This window comes from Ixodes scapularis, unplaced genomic scaffold (assembly GCF_016920785.2).
Source record: "Ixodes scapularis isolate PalLabHiFi unplaced genomic scaffold, ASM1692078v2 PGA_scaffold9__187_contigs__length_104089568, whole genome shotgun sequence".
Lineage (NCBI taxonomy): Eukaryota > Metazoa > Arthropoda > Arachnida > Ixodida > Ixodidae > Ixodes > Ixodes scapularis.
The window spans coordinates 21,639,751-21,662,939 of NW_024609884.1; the positions used below are offsets into that span (position 1 = coordinate 21,639,751).

At 46.6% G+C, this 23,189-nt stretch overlaps 1 protein-coding gene across 1 annotated transcript in view; it reads left to right on the plus strand.

The window, feature by feature from the left end:
- The window catches only part of LOC8052408 (chromodomain-helicase-DNA-binding protein 7), a 78,830-nt gene that overhangs the window by 32,609 nt on the left and 23,032 nt on the right, over window positions 1-23,189 (plus strand). Inside the window, exons 5-31 of the mRNA XM_040500029.2 lie at window positions 15-124; window positions 585-786; window positions 3,701-4,254; window positions 5,037-6,164; window positions 7,050-7,296; window positions 7,369-7,496; window positions 7,793-7,981; window positions 8,112-8,166; window positions 8,277-8,453; window positions 8,660-8,821; window positions 8,904-8,984; window positions 9,072-9,228; window positions 10,000-10,207; window positions 10,425-10,501; window positions 12,656-12,774; window positions 13,080-13,247; window positions 13,734-14,024; window positions 14,148-14,446; window positions 14,515-14,602; window positions 14,753-14,864; window positions 14,944-15,115; window positions 18,424-18,513; window positions 18,620-18,720; window positions 18,787-18,886; window positions 18,970-19,148; window positions 19,813-19,934; window positions 20,874-20,888. Of these exons, the coding sequence (XP_040355963.1) occupies window positions 15-124; window positions 585-786; window positions 3,701-4,254; window positions 5,037-6,164; window positions 7,050-7,296; window positions 7,369-7,496; window positions 7,793-7,981; window positions 8,112-8,166; window positions 8,277-8,453; window positions 8,660-8,821; window positions 8,904-8,984; window positions 9,072-9,228; window positions 10,000-10,207; window positions 10,425-10,501; window positions 12,656-12,774; window positions 13,080-13,247; window positions 13,734-14,024; window positions 14,148-14,446; window positions 14,515-14,602; window positions 14,753-14,864; window positions 14,944-15,115; window positions 18,424-18,513; window positions 18,620-18,720; window positions 18,787-18,886; window positions 18,970-19,148; window positions 19,813-19,934; window positions 20,874-20,888 (5,331 nt within the window). The remainder of the gene's footprint in view (window positions 1-14; window positions 125-584; window positions 787-3,700; window positions 4,255-5,036; window positions 6,165-7,049; window positions 7,297-7,368; window positions 7,497-7,792; window positions 7,982-8,111; window positions 8,167-8,276; window positions 8,454-8,659; window positions 8,822-8,903; window positions 8,985-9,071; window positions 9,229-9,999; window positions 10,208-10,424; window positions 10,502-12,655; window positions 12,775-13,079; window positions 13,248-13,733; window positions 14,025-14,147; window positions 14,447-14,514; window positions 14,603-14,752; window positions 14,865-14,943; window positions 15,116-18,423; window positions 18,514-18,619; window positions 18,721-18,786; window positions 18,887-18,969; window positions 19,149-19,812; window positions 19,935-20,873; window positions 20,889-23,189) is intronic.

The window sequence follows — 23,189 nt, forward strand, 5'->3', positions numbered from 1 at the left end:
ATGTTTTCCTGCAGGACATTCAGAACTCCTTGCCTCCACTGCCTATGGCGGGTGTCCCCAGCGTGGTGCCAGCTTCTGTGGATGACCTGTGTCCCCTTGAGGGTCCATTGGGTGCATCTTTGGGATCTTCACTCGGTGGCCCCATGGGTGCTTCCATGGGTAGTTCCATGGGCAGTTCTCTAGGAGGTCCCATGGGTGGCCCTATGGGTGGCCCCATCGGAAGTTCTATGGGAGGCCCAATGGGAAGTTCCATGGGAGGTCCAATTGGAGGGTCCATGGGCGGTTCCATGGGAGGTCCCTTGGGGGGTCCCTTGGGGGGTCCTTTGGGGGGTCCCTTGGGAGGTTCCATGGGAGGTCCCATGGGTAGTCCCATGGGTAGTCCCATCGGAGGTTCCATGGGAGGTTCCATAGGAGGTTCCATGGGAGGTCCGATGGGAGGTCCGATGGGTGGTCCCATGGGTGGTCCCTTGGGAGGTCCCATGGGAGGTCCAATGGGTGGTTCCATGGGGAGTTCCATGGGGGGGTCCCATGGGGGGTCCTATGGGGGGTCCAATGGGGGGCCCCATGGGAAGTCCACTGGACACGGGGGCACCCTACTCGTGCCCGATGCCTCCCGAAGACCCGTACCTGTTGCCGCCTGACGACGTGCTGCCCCCTATTGAGCCCATGACCAAGCGCAAGCCCAGCCGGAGCAAGAAGAAGGCCAAGGCAGCTCAGTTGCCGGACATGCCTCCGCTGGGCATGGGGCCTGGGGAGGGCTTGGGGATGCCCAGCACTGATTACTCGGTAAGGGCTAAAGATAGAGGCTGCCTTGTTATGAATGGCATGTAGCTGAAAATAGAAGCATCAAGATTGCTTTGATGGGACTTCATTCATTCATTATACCTAGGGTTCCGCGTTTTCGGTTTTTATTTTTTCAAAATTCGGCGTACTTTTTTCGGTGTTTATATTAAAATTTAATTTTCGGTTTTTTTCGGTGTATATTTATGCCCACAAAAGTTTACCGTTTTTTATCGGTTAATATGAAAGAAACACCATCGGACATCGGATTCTTGTAGCTCTGCTATTTGTGATCATTCAAAGAATAACGGCACGGATACATTGAGAAAAAACAAAACAAAAAAACATGGACACTTTATTTAAACAATGTGTGCAACTGTAAAAAAAAAAAAAAAAAAATCGTCGAAGTACAAATAAGTCCGTGCCCAAAAAACATGGAACTTCACCTTTTGTAGATCAGGATTACGTGATCTTATTATAGTAAACACACACGTATTTTCCCAGGCTCTCCTCGTTTATCCAAGCGATCATTCCTGTTAATGAACCTGGGCTTCGAGAATGCTCTCTCAACGTTGACACTGGACACTGGCAGGCTAAGGAGATGAAGCGCTGCCTGAGCCAAAATCGGCCAATCAACCAAATGTGACTACCAAAAGAGACACGGTGCGACGTTTTGAAGCACGAGATATTTCGTCTACTCACTAAACTCTGGCTGCAGATCTTGCATGAAGCGAAACACCTTATACTAGCCCACACCCGAACTTTTTTTAGGACCAGGAACTTGACACACTAAGCCCGATCACAGAGAGGAAACAGATGACCCCCGAAGGACAACCCAAGACCTCTTTTGTTGCATGTTGAACCTTGGTAGAGGGCAGTCATGAAGAGGTCACACATTGTCGAACCTTGCAACGCCCTCTCTCTTTTCCCCCCTCCACCCGCCCATCTCGACGCGGCCCTAAAAAAGTACTTTTTGCGGTTGAAACAGAATTAAAAAAAATGGAGTTGAGGTATTTTATTGTTTTTTATCGGTTCGAACCGAAAACGTCGAACCTAAAAACTGACCTTTTTCGGTTAAAACCGAATTTCCGAAAATGGATTCGGCGTACTTTTATCGGTTTTTATCGGTTTAAACCGAAAACTCCGAACCCTAATTATACCTTAAGGGCCCTGACAGGGTCATTAAATAAAAGGAGGGCAATAAACAATATATATTTGTGGAACATTAGCATAACATATAAAAGAAAGCTAAAAAAAAATTAGGGTGGGAAAAAAAATAAAACATTTTACCGAACACACACAAACACACAAAAGAAAAGCAAAACTGTTGAAAATATTCTGGATGGGGACTTGGCGGCGGCCATGTGTTAGAACATGGCTAATTACAACACAATACGAGATGATGCAGCATTTCTCAAAATATCGAGGTTGCTGATGAATGCTATGTGATCTGGCAGATTATTCCTTTCTGTTATGGCAAGGGGAAGAAATGAGTTGTTAATCCTTTGATGGTCCTCGCCGTACATGTGCGGTGGTGATGACACATTTGAAAGTGCCCGCCTAAACGTGAAACTGCACACCATAAGAGGTATTGCTATTTGTTAGTTCTTCGATGAACTATGAATGCTATATTCGCATGTCATCCCGCATTGCTGGGCTAGTTATAGTTTTCTAATTAGACGTTCCGCGCAGGTGATGCTCACTTCGCATACTGGCCGCTCTGGTGGTAGTGCCGATGGGAAGCACTGGCTCTTCCGATTCAGACTTTTAATGCTTTTTGTATTTAAATTTAGAGGATGAGAGCTCATCATCCGACGGAGAAGTTCTGTTAAGTACCTGCATTTAGGGATCTGAAGCCGCTGGAATATTGCGGAAGCAAATGCAGCAAAAATTAAACCGAATAAAAGAAAGACGCAACTTTTCGCCTTTAATATTTCAATTTGATACTTCTAAACCTAATAAGCTTGCTAGCATTGTTATTGCTCCCGCTGGATAATTAAGAAGAAAATATGTGCACTCATCTTTTTTTTTTATATTAATCCTTTGGAAGCAAGACTCAACCACTTAGAAATATACTTTTGGAAAAACAAAACTTGACTGTCAAAGAGTAAAAAGTTGCAGTGGAACCAGGGATGCAACATACGCTGAGGAAGTTAAAATGTAGTCGGGATGAACGATGGGTATCTAATGGCAAAGACTGTGCGAGTTAAGGGTGGTGATTGATCCTCACTGAAGAGACAAAAGCATAATATTCTGCAACGAGTACTGAGAGAGGGGAGGCACAAAGAGGCCTGTACTGCAGAGGCAGTGACAGTGCATTCATAGCTAGAAAGGATGAATGGGGCAGCTTGGTTTTGAAGGAATTATAGGGTATAAATGAGGTTGATTTGATAGGAGACCAGGTGGCAGCTGCATATTCTATCTTTGGGCAAGCAAAAGTCTCGGGCCAGCTGCCTTAGAGCAGGAGGTGTGGCATGCAGGCAGCGTCGAATGCAGTTAAGCATCTTGGAAGCTTCCATAGTTATTGAGTCAGTGTGGTTAGTCCGGGGCATATTAGGGGAGAAATAAACACGGTAATGATAGGATTGAAGAAGTTCAATGTCTAATGCTCGTGGGAAAAACGAACAAACTTGCACTTTTAATAGTTTGGTAACGGTAGGCATTTACCACGCCGGTCGATTACGCTTTCAAGGTCATTCTGGAGAAGAAAATTATTGCTTATACATTTTATTTGGTGATAAAATACACAATCATCAACAAGCACATGCAGAGGAGACAGGGTTTGGAAGGTCGTCAATCAAAATTGAGAGAAAGGCTTCCGGTTGGTTGTTCCACGCTTAATATACCGAAAGCATTTACCTGCATTTCTTACTGGGTAGTAGGTGGAGTGATTGTGAGTGGCCCTCACTCTTGGTTTCAGATGGCCCCGGACAGCCCTAGTAGCATGCCCCTTCTGCTTCCCCAGCAGCCAGGCATGGAGCCCCTGCCTGCACCGCCTCCCAAGAAGGCTAAGAAGCGCAAACCCAAGGAGCCTAAGGAGCCCAAGGAGGGTGAGGCCCCCAAGGAACCGAAGCCCAAGAAGCCTAAGAAGCCCAAGGCACCCAAGCCACCCAAGGAGCCGAAAGAGCCCAAGGAACCCAAGGAAGGCGGTGCCCCGCCACGCAGTCGCAAGAGCAAGGCCAAGAGCAAAGCTGGTGAGGCCAAGCCTCCTGCAGCTCCGGCTGTAGGGACGGCTGACGAGGGGGCCACTGACAAGGAGGCGGGAGGAGCGGAGGAGGGGACTGCGGCTCCCCTTGGCGGCCCAGAGGGACAGCCTGCGGAAGATGCTTCTGGCGATGTGAAGCCAGCCCAGCCCCCCGAAGAGTGCAAGACTCCCAAGAAGAAGTCCAAGGAGAAGAAGGAAAAGAAGGAGCCAAAAACACCCAAGGAGGCAACTCCCAAGACTCCCAAGGCTCCCAAGAAAAAGCTGCCCAGGTAACGTTTCCAGTACATGCTTGCACTGGGTTCATTTGCACCAATATATAGAAAGTCTAGCTTTGTCTCACTGAGTATCCGAGAGTAGCCTCTTTTGAAGCTCTGATCGGGAACTCACCACCCAGCATGGGGGCTTCGATTTTTGTCGTATGGCTGCTTGCTGTAGGTTGGAGGGCACCTGCTGCTAGTATGCGCTTGTGTTTATTTTGTTGGCTTTTTTAGTTGTGTCACTCATAGCACGGAACTTGAGTGCCTCATTAGGCTCCAGGACCCTTTCTTCCACTGTCATAATCGCAGACTCATGGCGAGGCCACGTCGAGGTACAACAAACGTTCGTGTTCCGGCGTAAGCGCCGAGTGCCTGACTTGGTCCTCGGCATATTTATTTAACGAGGCCGCCGCTGCTCGTCTGTGCCACAGTGCAACTGACATTGTGACAGTGTATACGGGTGTCCTTCGGCATTCGAAGCGAGGCCTTCACTCTCAATACTTACTCGTGCTCTTCATTGTTTAACTACCCTCATGAACGAATCTGGTGCCAACAAGTGCAAATTCTGAGAAATCTACTTCACGAGCACAGTTCACAACCCTTCAAAGCTATCTGTTTGTGCTCACATTTTTTGCTTCTTTTAGGGTTGGTTTAGGGGTGCAGGATTTATCAATTGCAAAATGTTAGTAAACTTAAAGCATTTATGATTTGTTTTTGTAATTTCGGGTATTTTAGGTTTAAATAAGCTATCCAATGTTCCGACTTTGAATGGTTTCCTTTGTTTGTCTTTGCAGGCTGTCGTTAAAATTCAGCAAGAAGAAGAAGCGTAAGCGCCTCGGTTCTTCGGACAAGTCAGACTTGGAGGCCACGCCCCCACCTTCTCCGGAGGACGGGGACGGCGTGCAGAAACGGCGCTCGTCGCGGAACACTCACCGCAAGAAGTACACGGACGATATTGAGCTGCAGCTGAGTGGGGACGATGCTGCCCTGGACGTCTTGCATGGCGGCATTGCTCGCTCGGGGACAGACAACAGGAACGTGCAGGTGCTTGTGAACGTCGTCACAGAAGACACAATGGTGGTCGAGAAGATCTTGGCATCGCGAATGACCACACGGAAGTCAGAGGAAGAGGACGGGGAGCCGGTGGAGGCGGAAGAGTTCTTCGTCAAGTACAAGAACCTGTCGTACATCCACTGCGACTGGAAGACCCTGGAAGAGTTGGAGATGACGGACAAGCGGGTGCTGCAGAAAGTGAAGCGCTTCCGCCAGAAGAAGGACAACATCAGCTCGATCTTCGACTTCCTCGAAGACGAGCCTTTTAATCCGGACTATGTCGAGGTGGATCGCATCCTGGACATCACCGAGACGGTGGATCCCTTTGACGTCGACGAGCAGCTCAAGTTGCAGCCTCCAGGTGAAGTGAAGGAGGAAGAAAAACCTCTGAAGGAGGTTGAGGATGCTTTGGAAGTGCCAGAGAAGGTGGAGTTGGAGAAGGCGGAGCCTGAGATGTCGGAGCCGGAGATGTCGGAGCCGGAGAAGGCAGAGCCAGAGAAGGCAGAGCCAGAGATGTTAGAGCTGGAAAAGACAGAGCTGGAGAAGGAAAAGTTGGAGAAGGCAGAACCAGAGAAGGCAGAGCTGGAAAACCCAGATGAAGGAGAGACGGAACCGGAAAAGGGCGAACCAGGAAAAGTGGAGGAAGAGAAAGCAGAAACATTTGAGGAGAAAGAAGGGGCAGAAAGTGAAGAAGTGGTAACCAAAAAGGAAGAAGAGGAGGAAGCCATGGATATCAGTAAAGAGGAGTCTGAAGCTAACGAAATGGCGTCTCCATTCAGCGACCAGCCAAAGGTCGAGGAGGTGGAACCAGACCAACCGGCGGAGAAAGTGGTCAAAAAGGAGCCCCCAGAAGACGCTGTAGCTGACAGGTTCGTACATTGGTTCACATCCAGTAATCCCCATCAGCAAGTAGCGTAATGAAATGAACTTACATAGTGATATTATTATTATTATCATTATTATTTATCTATTTTTCGTGAGCTGAAAACGTTTTTACTCAAAATTTTTTAATTTTTCATGTTTCCAAAAGAATCTATTAGATGAGTGCAGTCTCTCATTAATGTCGGCAGGCATCCAGTCATTTATCTTGGGAGGGGGGGAGGGGGGTGATGGTGCCAAAAACAAATTACTGTTACTTTATCGTCCCACTTGACACCAATAAGTTAACACGGCTGGCCTATCACAGTGTCTTTAGTGGTGGTGTCAGCATTCTGATGTTTGTATGGATAGTAACATGCTTGTTGTGATCCATGCTGTCCAGGTACAAGCTGGAAGACGAGAGACAGCCGATTAATTAGTGTGTTGTTTGGACACTGGCTGCACCTTTTATTTGGTGTAAATGACTTTATTTTTGTGGGCTCAATATTTTTGAATTTTTTGCGAATGGTGGGATTCGGAAATATTTGGCGGGCACAGCAGTCACAATTGAGAGAGGTGTGCCATGTATTTGTTGAATTAAGGTAATATATTAGCATGATCTAGTTTTGCAATATTTTTAAAGTCGCAAAATTCGCGAAAATTAAGTTGTTTACAGTACTTCATACCGGGCAAAGCCAGCGACTGCTCATAAATCATTAGTCCTCTCATAATCATTAATGTGAGGTATACTCTGCCTTGCATCATTCCCCATGAGCTGTTTAGGAGCCAGGAGGGCTTTAGTTACCATACAAAAACTAGGAAAAAAAGAGATGCATAAAAGTAAGCCGAGTTCTTCATTGCTTGTTTGGTCCTTGAGTAAAATGTGCTGTACGCAGTGTAAAGCCGGAGGAAGGAGACGAAAAGGTGGACCAAAAACCTGCCGAACTGTGCGTGGCACCAGTGGTACCCAAGGAGGAGGAGGAGAAAGCGACGCGGGTGTGCATCAGGCACCGCCACTACTTGGTCAAGTGGCGGGGCCTCTCCTACGAGGAGAGCACCTGGGAGCTGGAGGAGGACGTGGACCCGCTCAAGATCGAGCACTTCCTCCGCTTCAAGGACCCTCCGCCCAAGGAGAAGTGGAAGGTGAGGCCCGCTGCCTGTCCCACAACCTTTGTCCTGCCGGTTGTCTGACCTGCCCCGACTTCTCTCGTCCAGGTGAAAAAGCGGCCCAAGCCGTCCGAGTGGAAACAGATCGACAAGTCTCCGGTGTACAAAGGTGGCAACACGCTGCGAGAGTATCAGTTGGAAGGCCTCAGCTGGCTTACTTTCTGCTGGTACAACGGGTAAGCACACCCCCGGTGTGTGGCTTCCTGTTGGCGGCCCTTTGTTGTCGGGTGGAATAAGCTTGTCTCTCGCTTGCCAAAGTGTTTAGCTGGGCTTGTTGGTTCATGACTGGAAATGAGCGCCAAAGGAACGGGGACAGGTGAAGAGGTGGAGGACAACACGGGGCGCCCCGTGTTGTTGTCCACAGTGCCCTGTGTTGTCGTCCACTTATTCACCTGTCCCCGTTCCTTGGGCGCTCATTTCCTGTCGCTTGCCACGAAATTAACTCGGTCGCCTCGCAATTTTTGTTGTGCAGGCAAAACTGCATACTCGCCGACGAGATGGGCTTGGGTAAAACGATCCAGTCGTTAACCTTCATCAACGAGATTGTCAAGTATGGAATCAACGGCCCCTTTTTGGTGATTGCTCCGCTGTCCACGATTGGCAACTGGCAGCGTGAGTTTGAGACATGGACCGATCTCAACGTGATCACCTATCACGGATCGTAAGCATTTTTATAGTTCATTTTAGCGGGAGCAAAAGTGGCCCTTTCTGTTTTGGAAGGATTGCAGTGCCTTGTCGCATTTAAGGAGCTGATGTTCTAAACATGCTTTCCCTTTTGCGTTTGTGTGCAGGTCTGCGAGTCGTAACATGATTCAAGAGTATGAAATGTATTACAAGGACGAAAATGTAAGTGCTGGCCGTTGACTGTTTTTAGAAATTGGATGTTGAAAGTTGACCTTTGATATCCGTGTTCAGTTTTTAAGTTCTCTTTTCTTAAGACACATTACTACATGCAGGGCCAGCGCAACGCTGATGTCTTCAAGTTCCAAGTGATGATCACGACATTCGAGATAGTGCTCAGTGACTGTTTGGAGCTGCAGGCACTGCCTTGGCGGGCCTGTGTCATTGATGAGGCCCATCGGCTCAAAAACCGCAACTGCAAGCTCCTCGAAGGACTTCGCATGCTCAATCTCGTGAGTTTTTCATCCTTCTGGGTGGCTGTTAATCTTCCCATTGCTGCTATCTTTAATGGGCAGCATTGTCAATGTAATCCTAGTTATTTTTTTGCAAAGATGTACCAGAGTTGGGATGCCTATGTTGAGAGATCAAATTTGTCATTGGCATTTGTGACATTCTTTCCTCATCGTAATATGGTACCTTGTTTTTGCTTGCATTTCAGGAGCACAGCGTTCTGCTGACAGGAACTCCGCTGCAGAATAATGTGGAGGAACTGTTTAGCCTGCTGAATTTTCTCGAGCCTAATCGTTTCAGCTCTACAGAGACATTTATGGAAGAGTTTGGCGACCTCAAAACTGAAGGACAAGTTGACAAGCTCAAGGCGGTATGTTGTCTGTTAACATTTTTTACGGTTAACTTCTATGTTGCCCATCCCAAAACACGTGCTGCTTTCTTGGCACTTTCAGCTTTTGAAGCCTATGATGCTGCGGCGTTTGAAGGAGGACGTCGAAAAAAGTTTGGCTCCCAAGGAAGAGACCATCGTTGAGGTACTTCGTTGCTCATATCTTTCGTTTTGCGTAGTAATGTGCATTTGAGTTTCATGATACAGAGTAAGTGTTCTCTCATTCCTTTAGGTGGAGCTGACGAACATTCAAAAGAAGTACTACCGGGCCATCTTGGAACGCAACTTTGCATTCTTGACGAAAGGGGGCATTGGCACAAACGTCCCGAATCTCATGAACACCATGATGGAACTGCGCAAGTGCTGCATTCATCCTTACCTAATCAAAGGTGCAAAGCTTTTGTGTAACAATGCTCTTTCTGTTGCCAGAAAAAATTTAGTATAGTCACCATGTAGTTAGCAACCACATTCTTAACTAAATTATTTTCTGTCAAACCTGAAAAAAAAAAAAGTTTTTTTTCTTAATTTTTGAGGGTAGATTATTGTTATATTTTGCAATCAACACCTGAAATACCACTATTGTAAATATACTGTGAGTTATCTCCTGCAGTTTTTATTTCAAAGACCCCTTCTCCTGGTTCTGCACTTCTGCAAAGAGGGAGCTTTGCATGTTGGCCTTTCAGTAGGGCCACCCAAATAAACCGTTCACCTACCTTAAACTGATTAGATGACGACAAATGCCCGTGTTCAGGAGGTTTCACTCTTTCGTTATCTTAACTCCAAGATGGTAAGGGGGATTTCAGATGAGTCGCATCCACCTAGAGCTCTCGCGAGAATGTCGGCAGAGTCGCCTATCATGCCTCCGAGAGCCACAAGAGCCACATGGCAAAAACGGTGCTGACATGGGGCTGCTTACGTGGATACAAATAAGCAAAATGTCCCACAAATTTCACCAGCATGGTCGCCGCAGACTTCTCGCCAGAGGTAGAATGGTATTCCGTGAAGCTGCCCTGTAGTCGAACCCTCCCTCAGTGTTTTATTTTTGAATTGGTGGAGAGGAACTTTGTGGCCAAATAGAAAGAACTGAGCTTGTGTGGCTGTGCCAAGGCGTTCCCTACCTGCCCTGTTTCCGAGAACTGGCCGGTCTGGCATGCCCCCAGGTGCCGAGGAGCAGATCCTGCAAGAGTACCGGCTGCAGCATGGGGAGTCTCTGGAGCTGGCCCTCAATGCCCTGGTCCAGGCCTCGGGCAAGCTGGTCCTGCTGGATAAGCTGCTTCCCCGGCTCAAGGACGGCGGCCACCGGGTGCTGGTCTTCTCACAGATGGTGCGCTGCCTGGACCTGCTTGAGGACTACCTGGTCCACAAGAGGTACCTCGAGTGTGCTTCTTTAGTTTTTTTACCTGAATCGGGCTTGTGCCGGGATGATTTGCCATGCTAATACTGAGTGGTGCCGGCTTGGTCGGCGACCTCCATGGGTGAAAATTTTCTCAACGCTTCTGAGCACACCTGCCTAGTTTAGCGGGGTCTAGAACCACTAACCTTTTGTGGATGCCTATATCAAGTGGGTGTTTGATTGGTGTTTCAGGTACCCGTACGAACGAATTGATGGCCGAGTTCGGGGAAACCTGCGCCAGGCAGCTATTGACAGATTCTGCAAGCCAGGTTTGTGTTGGACATACTTTCATTTATAGTGTTGGCCTGTTTTGTCACTGTGCAGAGTGCAGGCTTCTTTAATGTTTTGTCAGTTTGAATCTATATTGCTCACAGGTGTTTTTGTAGAGTGTGAATTCACTCTCAAATATAGTGTACGAGCCCAAACTATCATTGAATTTGGGATTATAGTAACCTAACTAAAGCAAAACTAAAGTTAACTTTATTATTTGTTACATACCTTGTCTGCACGACTGTAACGCGCAGGTATATTTAACGCCCAAATTTTCGGAAAATAACTTGATGCCGATTGTACCGCGCAGGTAAAAAAAGGAAGGCTGAACACACCTCATAGAACAGGTTTTATCAAAACGCACGCCAATACAAAAAAAAGCTCGAGGTACACCTAAGCACTTGTTATGAGATGTGAATGCGAAAGCATGCACGCTGCTCTTCGCTCCCTTCTGTCGTCTGCTTCGTACTTGCGTTGACGGTCGAGCGCATGCGCTGACCTTAGGCGTGGAGCCACTGCCTCGCGGACACGCTGCACCATGGGGTGGCGGTTGTTGAAAATGACCCGCAGCACCCAATGGGAGCCTTGTCGACGCACGCCAGCCAATGGGATTGAAGCCGAAATCCATCAGCTTCACTCTGCTCCTTTGGGATCGGGGAAGCTGGGTGCTGTTGTCTAAGCTTTTCACGTGGTTTAATAGCTGGGAGCTGGCTTCACTTGGAGAAGGGATTTAAGGTGCCATTTGGCTTGCTTCAAACTGATAACGTTGGCTCGCTCCATGGGACAGTTAATGCTTTCGCATTAATAAATACCGTGCACTAGCTGCCGTTGTCGGAGTTCGACGATGGTTCTTCGTTGTCCACAAAGGTAATCCTTGCTTTTGTCTAAAGCATTTTAGGTGCCGCGCTTCTTGTGCTCGTACGTGTGCGCGACCGTCGCCTCTAAGAAGGTCGTCGTCAAAACAACTTTGCAAGCTTGTCGGGTCGCTAAGATTGCGAGGCCACACGGCACTGCTCCATTGTTATCCTTTCCCGCCAGCATGATGGCCTTTCGTTTAAAGAATACCTCCTAGTTGAATTTTTTTTTTCTTTTTCCATCTGGAGACTGCAGACACGAATCATAGACACGAGAGAATACGTGTGATACGGATACCAAAATGGCAAATGCAGACAAACGGTCACGATGGCTATGGGGCTAGCCACCTCATACCGAGTATTGCGTTTTTCTTTTTGAGTTTCGGTTTCTGGTTTCGATTGGAATGCACATGTATTTTTAAAGACCGATTTCGGCGAAAAAAAGTGTGCGTTACAATCGTGCAAACACGATAGTCAAAAGAAAGTTTCACTGTGCTGTGTCGTGATCCTGCACTGTAGTGGTTTCAGGGCAATTATTAACTGCTTCAAAAATCCTCTTGTGTGAATCTGTTCCTACTGCAGCGAGTTTTGATGAAAGTGCAATTTCAATTTACCTGTCTCAGATTTCTGAAGCTTGTTTCATTGGTATAGTGTTTTTACCTATTTGTACACATCGCGACACTGTTAGCGCGAACACGACATCGGCGCATTTTCGCATTTTACTTCTAAATAGCATTAGCAAGCAAGACATTTTGTCGTTTACGTTGTAGAACTAAATGAGCTCTTTCCGTAGCAATAATAACTTGAATGACATCCCTTGGTTTAAAGAGAAAAAGTGAAAAAAATCGGCGATCACTTGTTCGCGCTAACAGTGTCGCGCTCTGTACCTCTCTGCGAGGGCTGCTTATTTTGGTGTGAAGCCAGTTGTAATTAATGGTGATTGGTTTTCAATTATTTGTAAGCAGATATTGGAATAGCTGTGTTGTGCAAAGAATTGATTTCCAAATATGATGAACACTCTTGTTAATTGCAACAAATCTTCTATTTTCTAAACAGTTCATACAAATGGCAGGTTGAGCAAACTTTTTCCAAATGTGGCACCCACAAATTCTCATGCGCTCCCTGTGATCAATGAGATCACCCCTCCTACAGAGCTTTTAGCAGCCCTTCCACTGGTCGACCATTCCTTGTGGAGGCATTATTTGTTAACTAAGTGTTTGATGCTCTTTGCGGACTGAAACGTCGGTAGGGAGGCTGGTGAGTGCTCTAATGAGCTGGGGTAATCCGTTGTGTTTGCAGACTCGGACAGGTTTGTGTTCCTCCTGTGCACCCGGGCAGGAGGCTTGGGCATCAACCTCACTGCCGCTGACACTGTCGTCATCTTCGACTCTGACTGGAATCCACAAAACGATCTACAGGTGACGTTGAGCAGCTGTCTCCATCTTGTTTGCCCTGCAGTACTTGGTTGTGCTGGGATGATTTGCCATGCTAATACCGAGCGGTGCCAATCCCTTCGGCGACTACTCTGGGTGAAAACTGTCTCAATGCTTCTGAGCACAACCACCGAGTTCATAATTTCCCAAATTGTCTTCTATTCTTAAGCATTAATATTTGCTAGCTTTTATTAGACTGAATTTTCTTTTCTTTTTTTTTTTTTTTGCAATTTGACTGTGGTTTTTGCATGTTGTGAATGTTTGTCTCTCCTTTATGGATGGGGAAACAGGCACAAGCTCGCTGCCACCGGATAGGTCAGTCAAAGGCGGTCAAGGTGTATCGCCTCATCTGCCGCAACACCTACGAGCGGGAGATGTTTGACAAGGCTAGCCTCAAGCTAGGTTTGGATCGGGCTGTCCTGCAGTCTCTGAATGCACAGAAGGAGAATGTTGGCATGGTGGGTCCCTCATTTGTTGGTTAGAATGGAGTGTACCATTGTGGCAGTTTAATTTAGTATTTATGAAGAGTAAAAGCTGAAGCTGTAGAAAATATGTCTGCTAAGGTTTTTCTTTTTTTCCTTTGGCTTGGCGGATTTTTTTTTCTAGATTCCAGGCAGCATCATTTTTTCACGGTTGCTGTAGTTGAAATGCTGCAACAAATGCACAAAATGTGGCAAAGCTCATTAACATTGATTAAACCCGTATAAGGAATTTCTTCTTGAGGAGCAACGTCTGCTACTTATGCACATATGGTTTATGTCTGAGCATTTTGGGAGAAAATTTAGCAGGCAGTTAAGCTGTTGGAGGAAAATCTTACTATCATCATCTTGCAACCTCTAATAAGCTCTTGCACTCTTTTGTCTTTTTATGAAAAAATAATTTTCTTATTATGCTTGACTAAATACTTAATTTGAAAAGATGACTAAGCATTTGTTGCTCTGCAGAATCAACAGTTAACGAAGCAAGAGATTGAAGATCTGCTTCGCAAGGGAGCCTACGGGGCCATCATGGATGACGACGCAGATGGAGAGAGTTTTTGTGAAGAAGACATTGACCAGATTTTGCAACGGCGCACACACACCATCCAAATTGAGTCCGAAGGGAAAGGGTCCACTTTCTCTAAAGCATCCTTCACGGCCTCCTCTACTCGCAGCGACATTGAAATTGATGACCCTGACTTCTGGGAGAAGTGGGCCAAGAAGGCCAACCTGGATGTGGATGAACTCAAGGGCAGGGTATGCACTGTTTGAGCTTGCATCCCCTATGGTGGTTTTTGCGCACCTCGGTGGTGAAAGCCTGGCCGATTGTCAGGATCAGGACTGCCGAAGCCTGACGAGCCTTTTCCCTTTCCTGCGCAGAATGAGCTGATCCTTCAGGAACCAAGGCGACGCACTCAGACAAAGCGATTTGGAACAGACGACAACATGCTTGATCTCTCGGAGCTCGAGTCGAGCGACGAGGACGACGAGTCTGGGATGCGCACCCGAGGCAGCCGCCGATCGCGCCACCGAGACTCTCCCCTGGTGGGAGGCCGCCATCGGCGTGGGGGCCGTTCCGGCCGGGGCTTTTCCGAAGACGAGTTTTTGGGTGACATTGCTCCCGGCAACTGGACTCGTACCGAGTGCTTCCAGGTTGAGAAGGGTCTGCTCACCTTTGGGTGAGTCGTCTCGCTCGAGACTGGGCCCCAACTGTGCTTTGGGATTCCAAAAAGCGCATTGCTTCTAGGTGGGGACGGTGGGAGGAGAGCATAGCCATCGGGCTTTGGCGACGCCGAGTGTCTGCAAAAGATGTGGAGGAGATATCCAGAGTCGTGGTAAGCCTCATGGATTGTATATATGTCGGGGCTTGCTTCATTCTCTGCACCGTGGATGCCGTAGAAATTACACGTGCCCACTGAGTTTGTTCTTCGCAATTGCGATTCAGGCCAGCTACGGTGAACTGACCGCACTGTTCTCTTTGGCAGCTGCTCTACTGCCTACGTCACTACAAGGGGGACGAGAAGATCAAGGGTTTCATCTGGGACCTGATTGCACCCACCGAAGATGGAGAGACCAAGATTCACAAGAACCATTCTGGTGAGTGAGCAATTTTGTCTTCCCTTTTGAGATGCGTGTTGCATTGTAGAGTGTTTCACTGTGACTGTCCTCTGTGCAGGTTTGTCTGCGCCGGTGCCTCGGGGTCGCAAGGGCAAGAAACTAAAGAATGGCAAGGGCGAGCCCGATTCACCTGACATGCTGGCTGACTGGGCTCGTGAGGACCAGTACAACCCGGATGTCCTGCTCTGCGACGACGGCTACCGCAAACACCTGCACCGGCACGCCAACAAGTAGGTGGCTCATTGTTTAGTCATTTTCAATGCTTGACAGGCAGTGTGTCACTTGTGGGTTCCCGCCTTCCAGACAGCACCTGCTGGTATGGGCCAAACTTTTGCCGAATCAAAAATTCGGTGCCGAATCGTAGAATTCAACGGTACGTCTGGTAACAATGCATTTTTGCCAAGTCTTTGCCGAATTTTTAGTAAAGTTCGGCAAAAGTTCAGCTTTGCCAAACTTTTCTAAAGATTCGGAAAAAATGCATTGTTACCAAACTTACCGTTTATAATTAGCTTTTTCTAACGAGAAAATGTTTTATGGTTTTTTTTTTTCTTAACTTAAATGCAACATGTAATGCATATTGACACAGTTATTATTAAATAAGGTGATAGTCTACAAGATAATTGTATCGGTGTTGTTTTTGTATGTTTACTGGCAATTTTACAGTGGCGTGACAACGAGGTTGGGTAATAGCGGGCGCTGTCACAAATCACGATATGAGAGTTTCGGTCTTGAGGCTTCATCAGCGCAAGCCTGCAAGTGTGTGTACATTGTTAAGATGGATGCAATGACACTGCATTCTTACTTTCTCTGGGAGTCACCATTTCGTGCGTGAAAGCAAATGCAACAATTGCTGAGCCTTCACCAGAAGAGATAACATTATTGTAAATATGCATGTTTTTCGATTTGAGTCACTTGACGTCAGCTTTGCATGAAAGTGTATGTCCCATATTCGCAACGTCTTGTTTTTAACCTTTAAAAGGCCGGTTTCTGGTGTTAGGACACACACGGATGTTTAAGAAGATGGGAAGAGTTAGGAATGTCGGATGTGCAACGTCGAGCATTATAGTTCTGTGTTTAGTATTATGCAGATACGTGAAAACTGCAAAATTACGCAAATTAAAAAGCCATTTTGTTTGGCACAAACTACTTCCGAGCCGAAAACAGGATTGGTATGATTGCGAGGAGAGTAATTGTCAGTCAGTGTTTCAACTACCTCATTGCATCACTGGAAAGGTCAGATGAAAATCACGTTATCCAGAATGTTCCGCATCATTTGTCACTTGTGCGTAAATTACAGGTCGATCTTCTGCTCTTGAGGCAGAAAATATTGAAGAAAACCATACTCGCAAAGGCTCACAAACACGCAGTTAGGTACTATGTTGCCTACTCCACACCATGCCGTAACTGCTGGTTGTACCACACTGTACGATGGTAACCGCAGAACTGCACGGTGTCCATTTGCAATCCATGGCCCCGTTGCATTCTCGCACGGGGCACAGACACTTGCCGAATCTTTGCCGAACTTTCCTTCAAAAGTTCGGCATGTGCCGACATTTGCTGAATTTCAAGTTCAGCAGATTTGTTCCATCCCTAGAATTAATCTCACGGTTTAAACTACAGGGTTTTCTCATCAGCTTGTCTGCATACTTTCTCTTTGCCCAACACATCCAGATCTTTGTTATGTGTTCACACCTGCACTTATGCGCTTTACAATTTGCCTTATAATGGTTCATACCTCATCAAAAGAGAAATACAGATCTAATTTTTAGTAACATTCTGTACAGGTCGCTGTGTTTCGGTAGAAAAATTGTTCTTTGTTTGGAGCGATTGACTAAAAGGAACACAAGCCAAAGTTTTGGTTGGAGTTTACCATTGAAATATCGATAGAGCCCTCTAAGATAAGGGCTTGTACAGTATGAACTCGTTAAGATACGCCTTGATAGTGATATAGATTTTTGTCTGTTTAAACAAAGTATGCAGAATGCAGATAGCTCCTCATATAGACTTTGAGGTGGATTATGACTGCAGTCTGGTCTAACCAGTGAGATTGATGGAATGAGAATGGATATTAGAAAAGAACTGGTTTATTGAAATTTCTGAACTTTAAAGGATTGTGATTTTTTATTGAGCTGTACTGATGATCGTCATCACTGTGTACTTTGGACCATACACGGCTCTGGGTGCCGACCGCGATGACAGTAATTAGCAAAATGGATGCCACTGCTACCAAACCAAAGTTGCGTTATGTTTAGAATAATGACTGCTGTCGAAGAGTCTGCTATAATGGAATGGTGAACTACATACCAACTTTCTAATATGCCATAAAATACTGTGGAAGTGCCCACTTCGTTCAAGTGCCCACTGTTAACATTTCCTAAACTTGGGATTTCAGCAAATTATACACGAAGTGCCTAATTTGACCGGGCAAGAGCCCATGTCTAGATTAACACAGTTTTTAGTGAAAGTGGGGTGGGCACTCCCCCGGTATTTTACAGTAGTCCATTAATCCGAATGTATGTCGTAACAAAATCTGTAATAAACAAAGTGTGCTCGAGGACAAAGATAGTAAGACCAACCAAACTTAACAAATCAGTAGCTTCGTTCGATTTACCTACGCCTCCTGCACCGGTGCAGAAGAGTGGAGAGCCGTGTACTTCGGGTGTGTGTATTGAGATACGACCGGAAGTACACCGCCCGACACCTTTCTGCACCAGTGCAGAAGGTGCAGGTAGATGGAACAAAGCTAGTATGTTACAACCGAATGTCTGCTGTAACCAAATATGTAGTAATGAGGTTAAACTGTAGTAGTTAGTATTCTACGTAAGCTCGTTATTAACTGCTTGACGGTTGAGTTTTTTTTCCCAAAAGATGTTTCCCAGTGGTTGTGAGGTTTTGTTTCCAAAGAAATAGTATAAAGAGGGCCAATCCAAAGGTTTTTCTTCAATTTTTTAGCTGGAGCTCGTACAGTGCTAGCAAGCTGTTTAGCTTTAGAAGCATCAAATCGAAATTTTGATGGCTAAAAGTTGTCGCATTTCTTCCATTCAGTTTTATCTTGGCGCATCCACTTCCGCGACATTCCAGCGGCTTCAGATTCCAAACCGGAGGTACTTTACAGAGCTTCTCCGTCGGATGATGAACTCTCATCCTCTGAATTTAATTCCGAAAAGCATTGAAAGTCTGAATCGGAAGAACCAGTGCTCCCATTGGCACTACCGCCAGAGCGGCCGGTATGCGAAATGAGTATCACGTGCGCGGAACGTCTAATTGGCAAACTATAAATAACCCAGCAAAGCGAACCACTGTGGGAATATGATGTTTCTAATTTACCAAAGACATAACAAATAGCAACACCTACCACGGTGTGCTCTTTCGCATTTAGGTGGGCACTTTCAACCACCGTACATGTACGGCAACGACCGTCAAAGGGTTGGAAGGTGTTGCTAAGCCATCTGTTTTTCAGTTTTCAGTTAACATGGCATCTGAAAGTTATATTGTACTTCAGGTTTGTCTAAGGCCAATTTCCTATTTGCCTCTTCAGGGTCCTCTTGAGAGTGCGCCTCCTCTACTACCTTAAGCACGAGATCATTGGTGAACTGCACCAGCAAGTCTTTGCAGGAATGCCAGCCAGGTGAGCAGCGCTTAAAAGCACGTTATGTCGTCTTTGTATTGGAAAGAAGCAGTATCCCACCCCACTGTGGGCAGAAGCATTGCATCTATCCAACAACTGGTTACAGGGACATTCCCATCCCCCCACCGACGGCTGATGGGGAGCCTCCCTGTCCCTGGTGGGATGAAGAGGCCGACAAGTCCCTCCTCATTGGCGTCTACAAGCACGGTGAGCATTTTCACCTCCATCTTGTGTTCAAACGTACGGGGTCCTGACATGTGCGTCTGGTTGCAGGCTATGAGCGGTTCAATCTGATGCGACAGGACCACACACTGTGCTTCCTTTCCCGTTGTGGTCCTCCTGACGGGGCGGCACTTCTTGCCGAGATGACCGCGTGAGTCGAGTGGTTTCCTTCTTTGCCGACCTGCCAGCCTTCCGGCCTCTCTAGTGCTCTAAGGAAAAGTTTTCTGGCACCAGGAATCCCGAGGACCTGGAAGATAAGCGAGAGGAAGGCAAGAAAGACCCAGATGAAGAGGAACCTGTGTCTCCGGAGCCCTCGACCTCGTCGGAGCCCAAACCGCCCTCAGAGCCGTCTGAGCAGCCCGTGGCTGTCGAGGTGCCCCAGGCAACCGCACCTCCCGCTCTCCAGGTGCCAGGTGAGAGTCCCGTTAGCTTGGAAACTCTGGGGCCAAGGGATTGTTTCCGCTCTTTTGTGTTGCGTCATAAACAGTGACTAACTCGAGTATCGAGTGTCTCAAAGGAAAGTCAGCGCTTTGTGGGAATTAATGCTGTAGTTTCTATATGCGGGTCAGGCGTTCATGGCCTTGCAGCATGTGAGCCTTTGGAAAAAAACAAAAACAATGGCACACAATTGAAATGGTTTTGAGGCCTGAGCCTGAAACAACCTAACTGCAATTTCAATGGTAGGAAAATTGCACTGTTTACACTCCCTAGCCTAGATGCCATAAATGTTAGTGTGAGCTCATTACAGCTTACAGGTATTAAAACATAATGTAAGGATTTGTGACGTCTGGTTGGTTTTCCTCTCTGTTTATAGTGTGCTCTCGTACGCATCATTATTAATGATCTTTGTTGGTAGCTCTGTCGGCTTGTTCCCCTTTCATTATAACAGACTTGGCCCATCACTTGATTTTCTTTAGTGGCAAAAAAATTTAACGCAGAATTTCTTTCATAATAGTACTTGCACATTATGCATACACATAAGAACATAAGATGCAAATTGCAGTACTTTAAGAGTTGGTCATTGTAGCTGACATCTTTTGTGCCCCATCTTGTGCTAAAATTTGTGTTGCGCAACAGGTGAGATGGGCACCCTGGAATTTCCGTCCCCCTCGGACTTGAACACACGCCTTCGCCGCATCATCACCATGTACCAAAGGAATCACAAGAAGCGGGAGCTGATCAACGCTCAGCGAGCCAGGGTGCGTTCTCTTTGTGCTCCACTTCAGATGGGGGTGGCTGTCTTCAGAGGTGCTGCTTGAACGACGAGTTGTAGGCAAAATTGGTTCTCTACAAACTAGATGTGAAGGTGTTCGAAGCCACAGCACTTCTCTGGCTTGCTTGAGGGAAAAGAAAAGTAGATGGTAACAGATGAGTTAGCAGAATTGCAGGGTAGCAGTCATTTTTGCAGAGCAATCGACAAAGGAGGCCAAAGGGGTCTTGCTTATTTCTACAATCAAGATACAGAGATCACTAGATTCGGCTAGGAATTTTAAACTAAAAAGTTATGTTGTGGCGTGCTTAGGTGAACATTCAACTTGCTGAATTCACTGATGCTGCTAACTGAAAATAAGAAAATAGCTGCTAACTAAAAATAACATCTTTTTTTTTTTTTTTTTTTTTTTCCAGACCGTCACTTGGTGTCTGTTTTGTTTAGTCTTGTGGAAGGAAACAGCATTTGTAATTGCAGTCATTTTTTTTTTTTTTTCCAAACATGCTTTTGAAGGATGTTGGGGAAACATGCACTCAGAAGATCAATATGTTTTTGGTGCATTTAGAAGCAGACATAGAATTTACCAAATTTTATTTTGGGAATTTCACTGGTAAAAATGATTGAGTGTGCATAAAAGTTTACAGAAAGGAATGGAAAACATAACAGACACAAAAGGCTCGGGAATTAGTAACTGTTTGTGTCTGGGCAGAGGGGAAAGTGTCCAGGTGACCAACTCGAGTGAGTGGCCTGGCCTTCCCCCTAGGGGCTCGTTGATCTGTCTTGTGGGACACAAATGCGACGAGTGAAGCTAACCCCATGAACATTTGACAGGAAGGGCGTGATCTGTTGCGTGAGTGTATTGTATGCGTTGCCGGTGGCCCTGGCGAGACATTAAAAAGCGTTTTCTTGGTTGTGCCTCCTCTTGCAGAATGCAGCCTATCAGGTAGGATGCCATTTGAATTTTGGAAAGCCTCTTGTTGTCTCTGCCGCTTCTAGGAGCTTTGTCCTCCTCTCTGCTCTTGCCCCAAGTGGCGTCCTCTCCCGGTTGTGCAGTCCTCGCACCCTCCGCCCTTGCGCTCCTTGGCTGGTCGGAGTCACTCCCCACCCCCCTGTCTTCCCGCCATGGCTGGCTTGTTGCCCCATGCTTGTGCCAGCGTGTTGCTCCCTGTCCTCCCTCTGCCCTCATTTGCCCCGGGTTCTCGGTCAGCGGTAATGAAGTTAGGGCGACCTTCCTTGCTTCTGCCAGTCTCAGCTGGGGTTTGGTTGAACACTCTGGCCAGGCCCGGTGGAACTTTCAAAATTGCAGTTTTGAACTCGTCATTCGTTCGAGGATGTGCGAAAAGATGGACTTGTTCATATCCTCACTTGGTAGTCGGGCTGGTGGTCTTGTCAGAACCAGGGCTTTACTCTCTGTCATAGCCTTGCCAGGGAAATCAACATTTCCCAATTTAGGTTAGTTGATTCTGCCTTGTTTGTTCCTTCGTTGGCTTGGTTATTCACAGATTCTCTTGCTCTTCTCCCTGTACACATGCAATTGTCTGGGGTTGCTTACTTCCTTTTGTCGTAACGGTGCTTGTCGCAAAAATTTTTGGACATTTGCTATGCAGAGTATTTCTTTCTCCTCGGGCAGCTAGATAGTGAGACGAAATTGAGGCTGACAGTAATATGCTGTGCGGCTGCTTTGAGCTGCATTCTTTAGCTTATTTTTTAAATTGCTCTTGCCATTGCCAGCAGTCGGTACTCATTCGGAGCGTTGCCCCTTTGGGTGTTCCCTTAGCTGCTGCTTTTGCCAGTTTTCTAACCCCGGTATTAAGTGCATGGCACTTGTTTTTTCTTTTGAATTGTGCAGGCATTCCCCTTACCCAATATGCTACCCTCATGTTGGCCCTGGGACAGCCCTTTGTCATGCATGGATGTGGCAGTGATTGTTGCCTCTGTTTTGTTTCTCACCTTGGTTATGGGATTTGTGTGTGGTGTTGGCCTTTTAATAGTGTCTCTTTTGTTTGCTTAGTTTAGATGGGAGCTAGAGATTTGCATACCTTGTGCACCATAGAAATTTTGCGCGGTACCTGATCACCCTAAACTTTGTGATGCCAGAGGCTTGAGGCTAGGGGTGGCCAACCTTAGGCATGCTGCCAGAGGCGTCGGAACTATTCAGGAGATTGGGGGGGGGGAAGGGGGGGGGGGGGGGGGCGAAGGCGAATTTGCACCTCCTCTCCTGTATTGTTTCCATTAAATTTCTGAACTGTCTGGGGGGTTCGGTCCTGCCCGCCCTATTCCGACGCCACTGCATGCTGCAAACAGTTTAGCATGTAGCATCATTCAGAGGGGCACACCAAGTCTGTTTGAGAGAAAGGTTAGATGGGGGAGGGACGAGGTGAATTACGCAATTGAATGCCAAGGGTGTGTAATGGCTCGGTCAGATGTTAGAGATGTGTCCAAGGCTGGCCACCACTATCTTTGGTGAAGGACCTTGTTCCATGCCTATTGAGGGTCAAATGAGTCCATGAGTGCTCAGTATTCCGTATCAAGGGTGCAGTTTCAAGGCCTTTCCCACTCACTTGACTAGTGTGAAAGTTAGGTACTAGCTGCACCATTTGATTGCCAGCCTTGCCCCTTTTGACCGTGCTGTTGTCAAGTTCATACAATTGGAGAGCATGGTCATGCAGTGCAATGCCAGTGTCTGATTGGTTTAACGTACATACTGCTTCTACTCTACCAGCAGGTTAGATGTAAATAGAGTGATGCATATATCCGCTCTTGTTTTGTTTAATTTGTTATTGGAAATTGTTATTTGAAGCAAGCTCAAATATTCTTGAAAGTCCTCAACAGGTGTTAGCCATCCTAAAGAATCTTGCAGACATCTAAGATGGCAGTGGCGTGCCTTCCCAAATGATGAGAGTGCCTAAAACCTGGTGCAAGGGATCTGTTGTATGCTGCAAGATGAAAATGGAGGCCATTAAAGGCTGATGCCTGCGATAAGCACCAGTGTATTTTAAATCAATTTGTTGGACGCTGTACAATAAAAACTGGAAGACCTGATTATGCCCATGTAGGTAAGATCATGAATCTAGCGCTTTAAGGTTTATAAAGAAATAACTTGTTCATTGGTCAACGTACAAACTTGCTATCACTGGTGGCAGCAGCTACTGTGCTTGAAGGTAGCTTTGTTGCAGTGGTAGCTTTGCATCATAGCTGTATTTAAAGGAACCATGAAATGGAGGCTGGCAGTGATTCTTTGCAG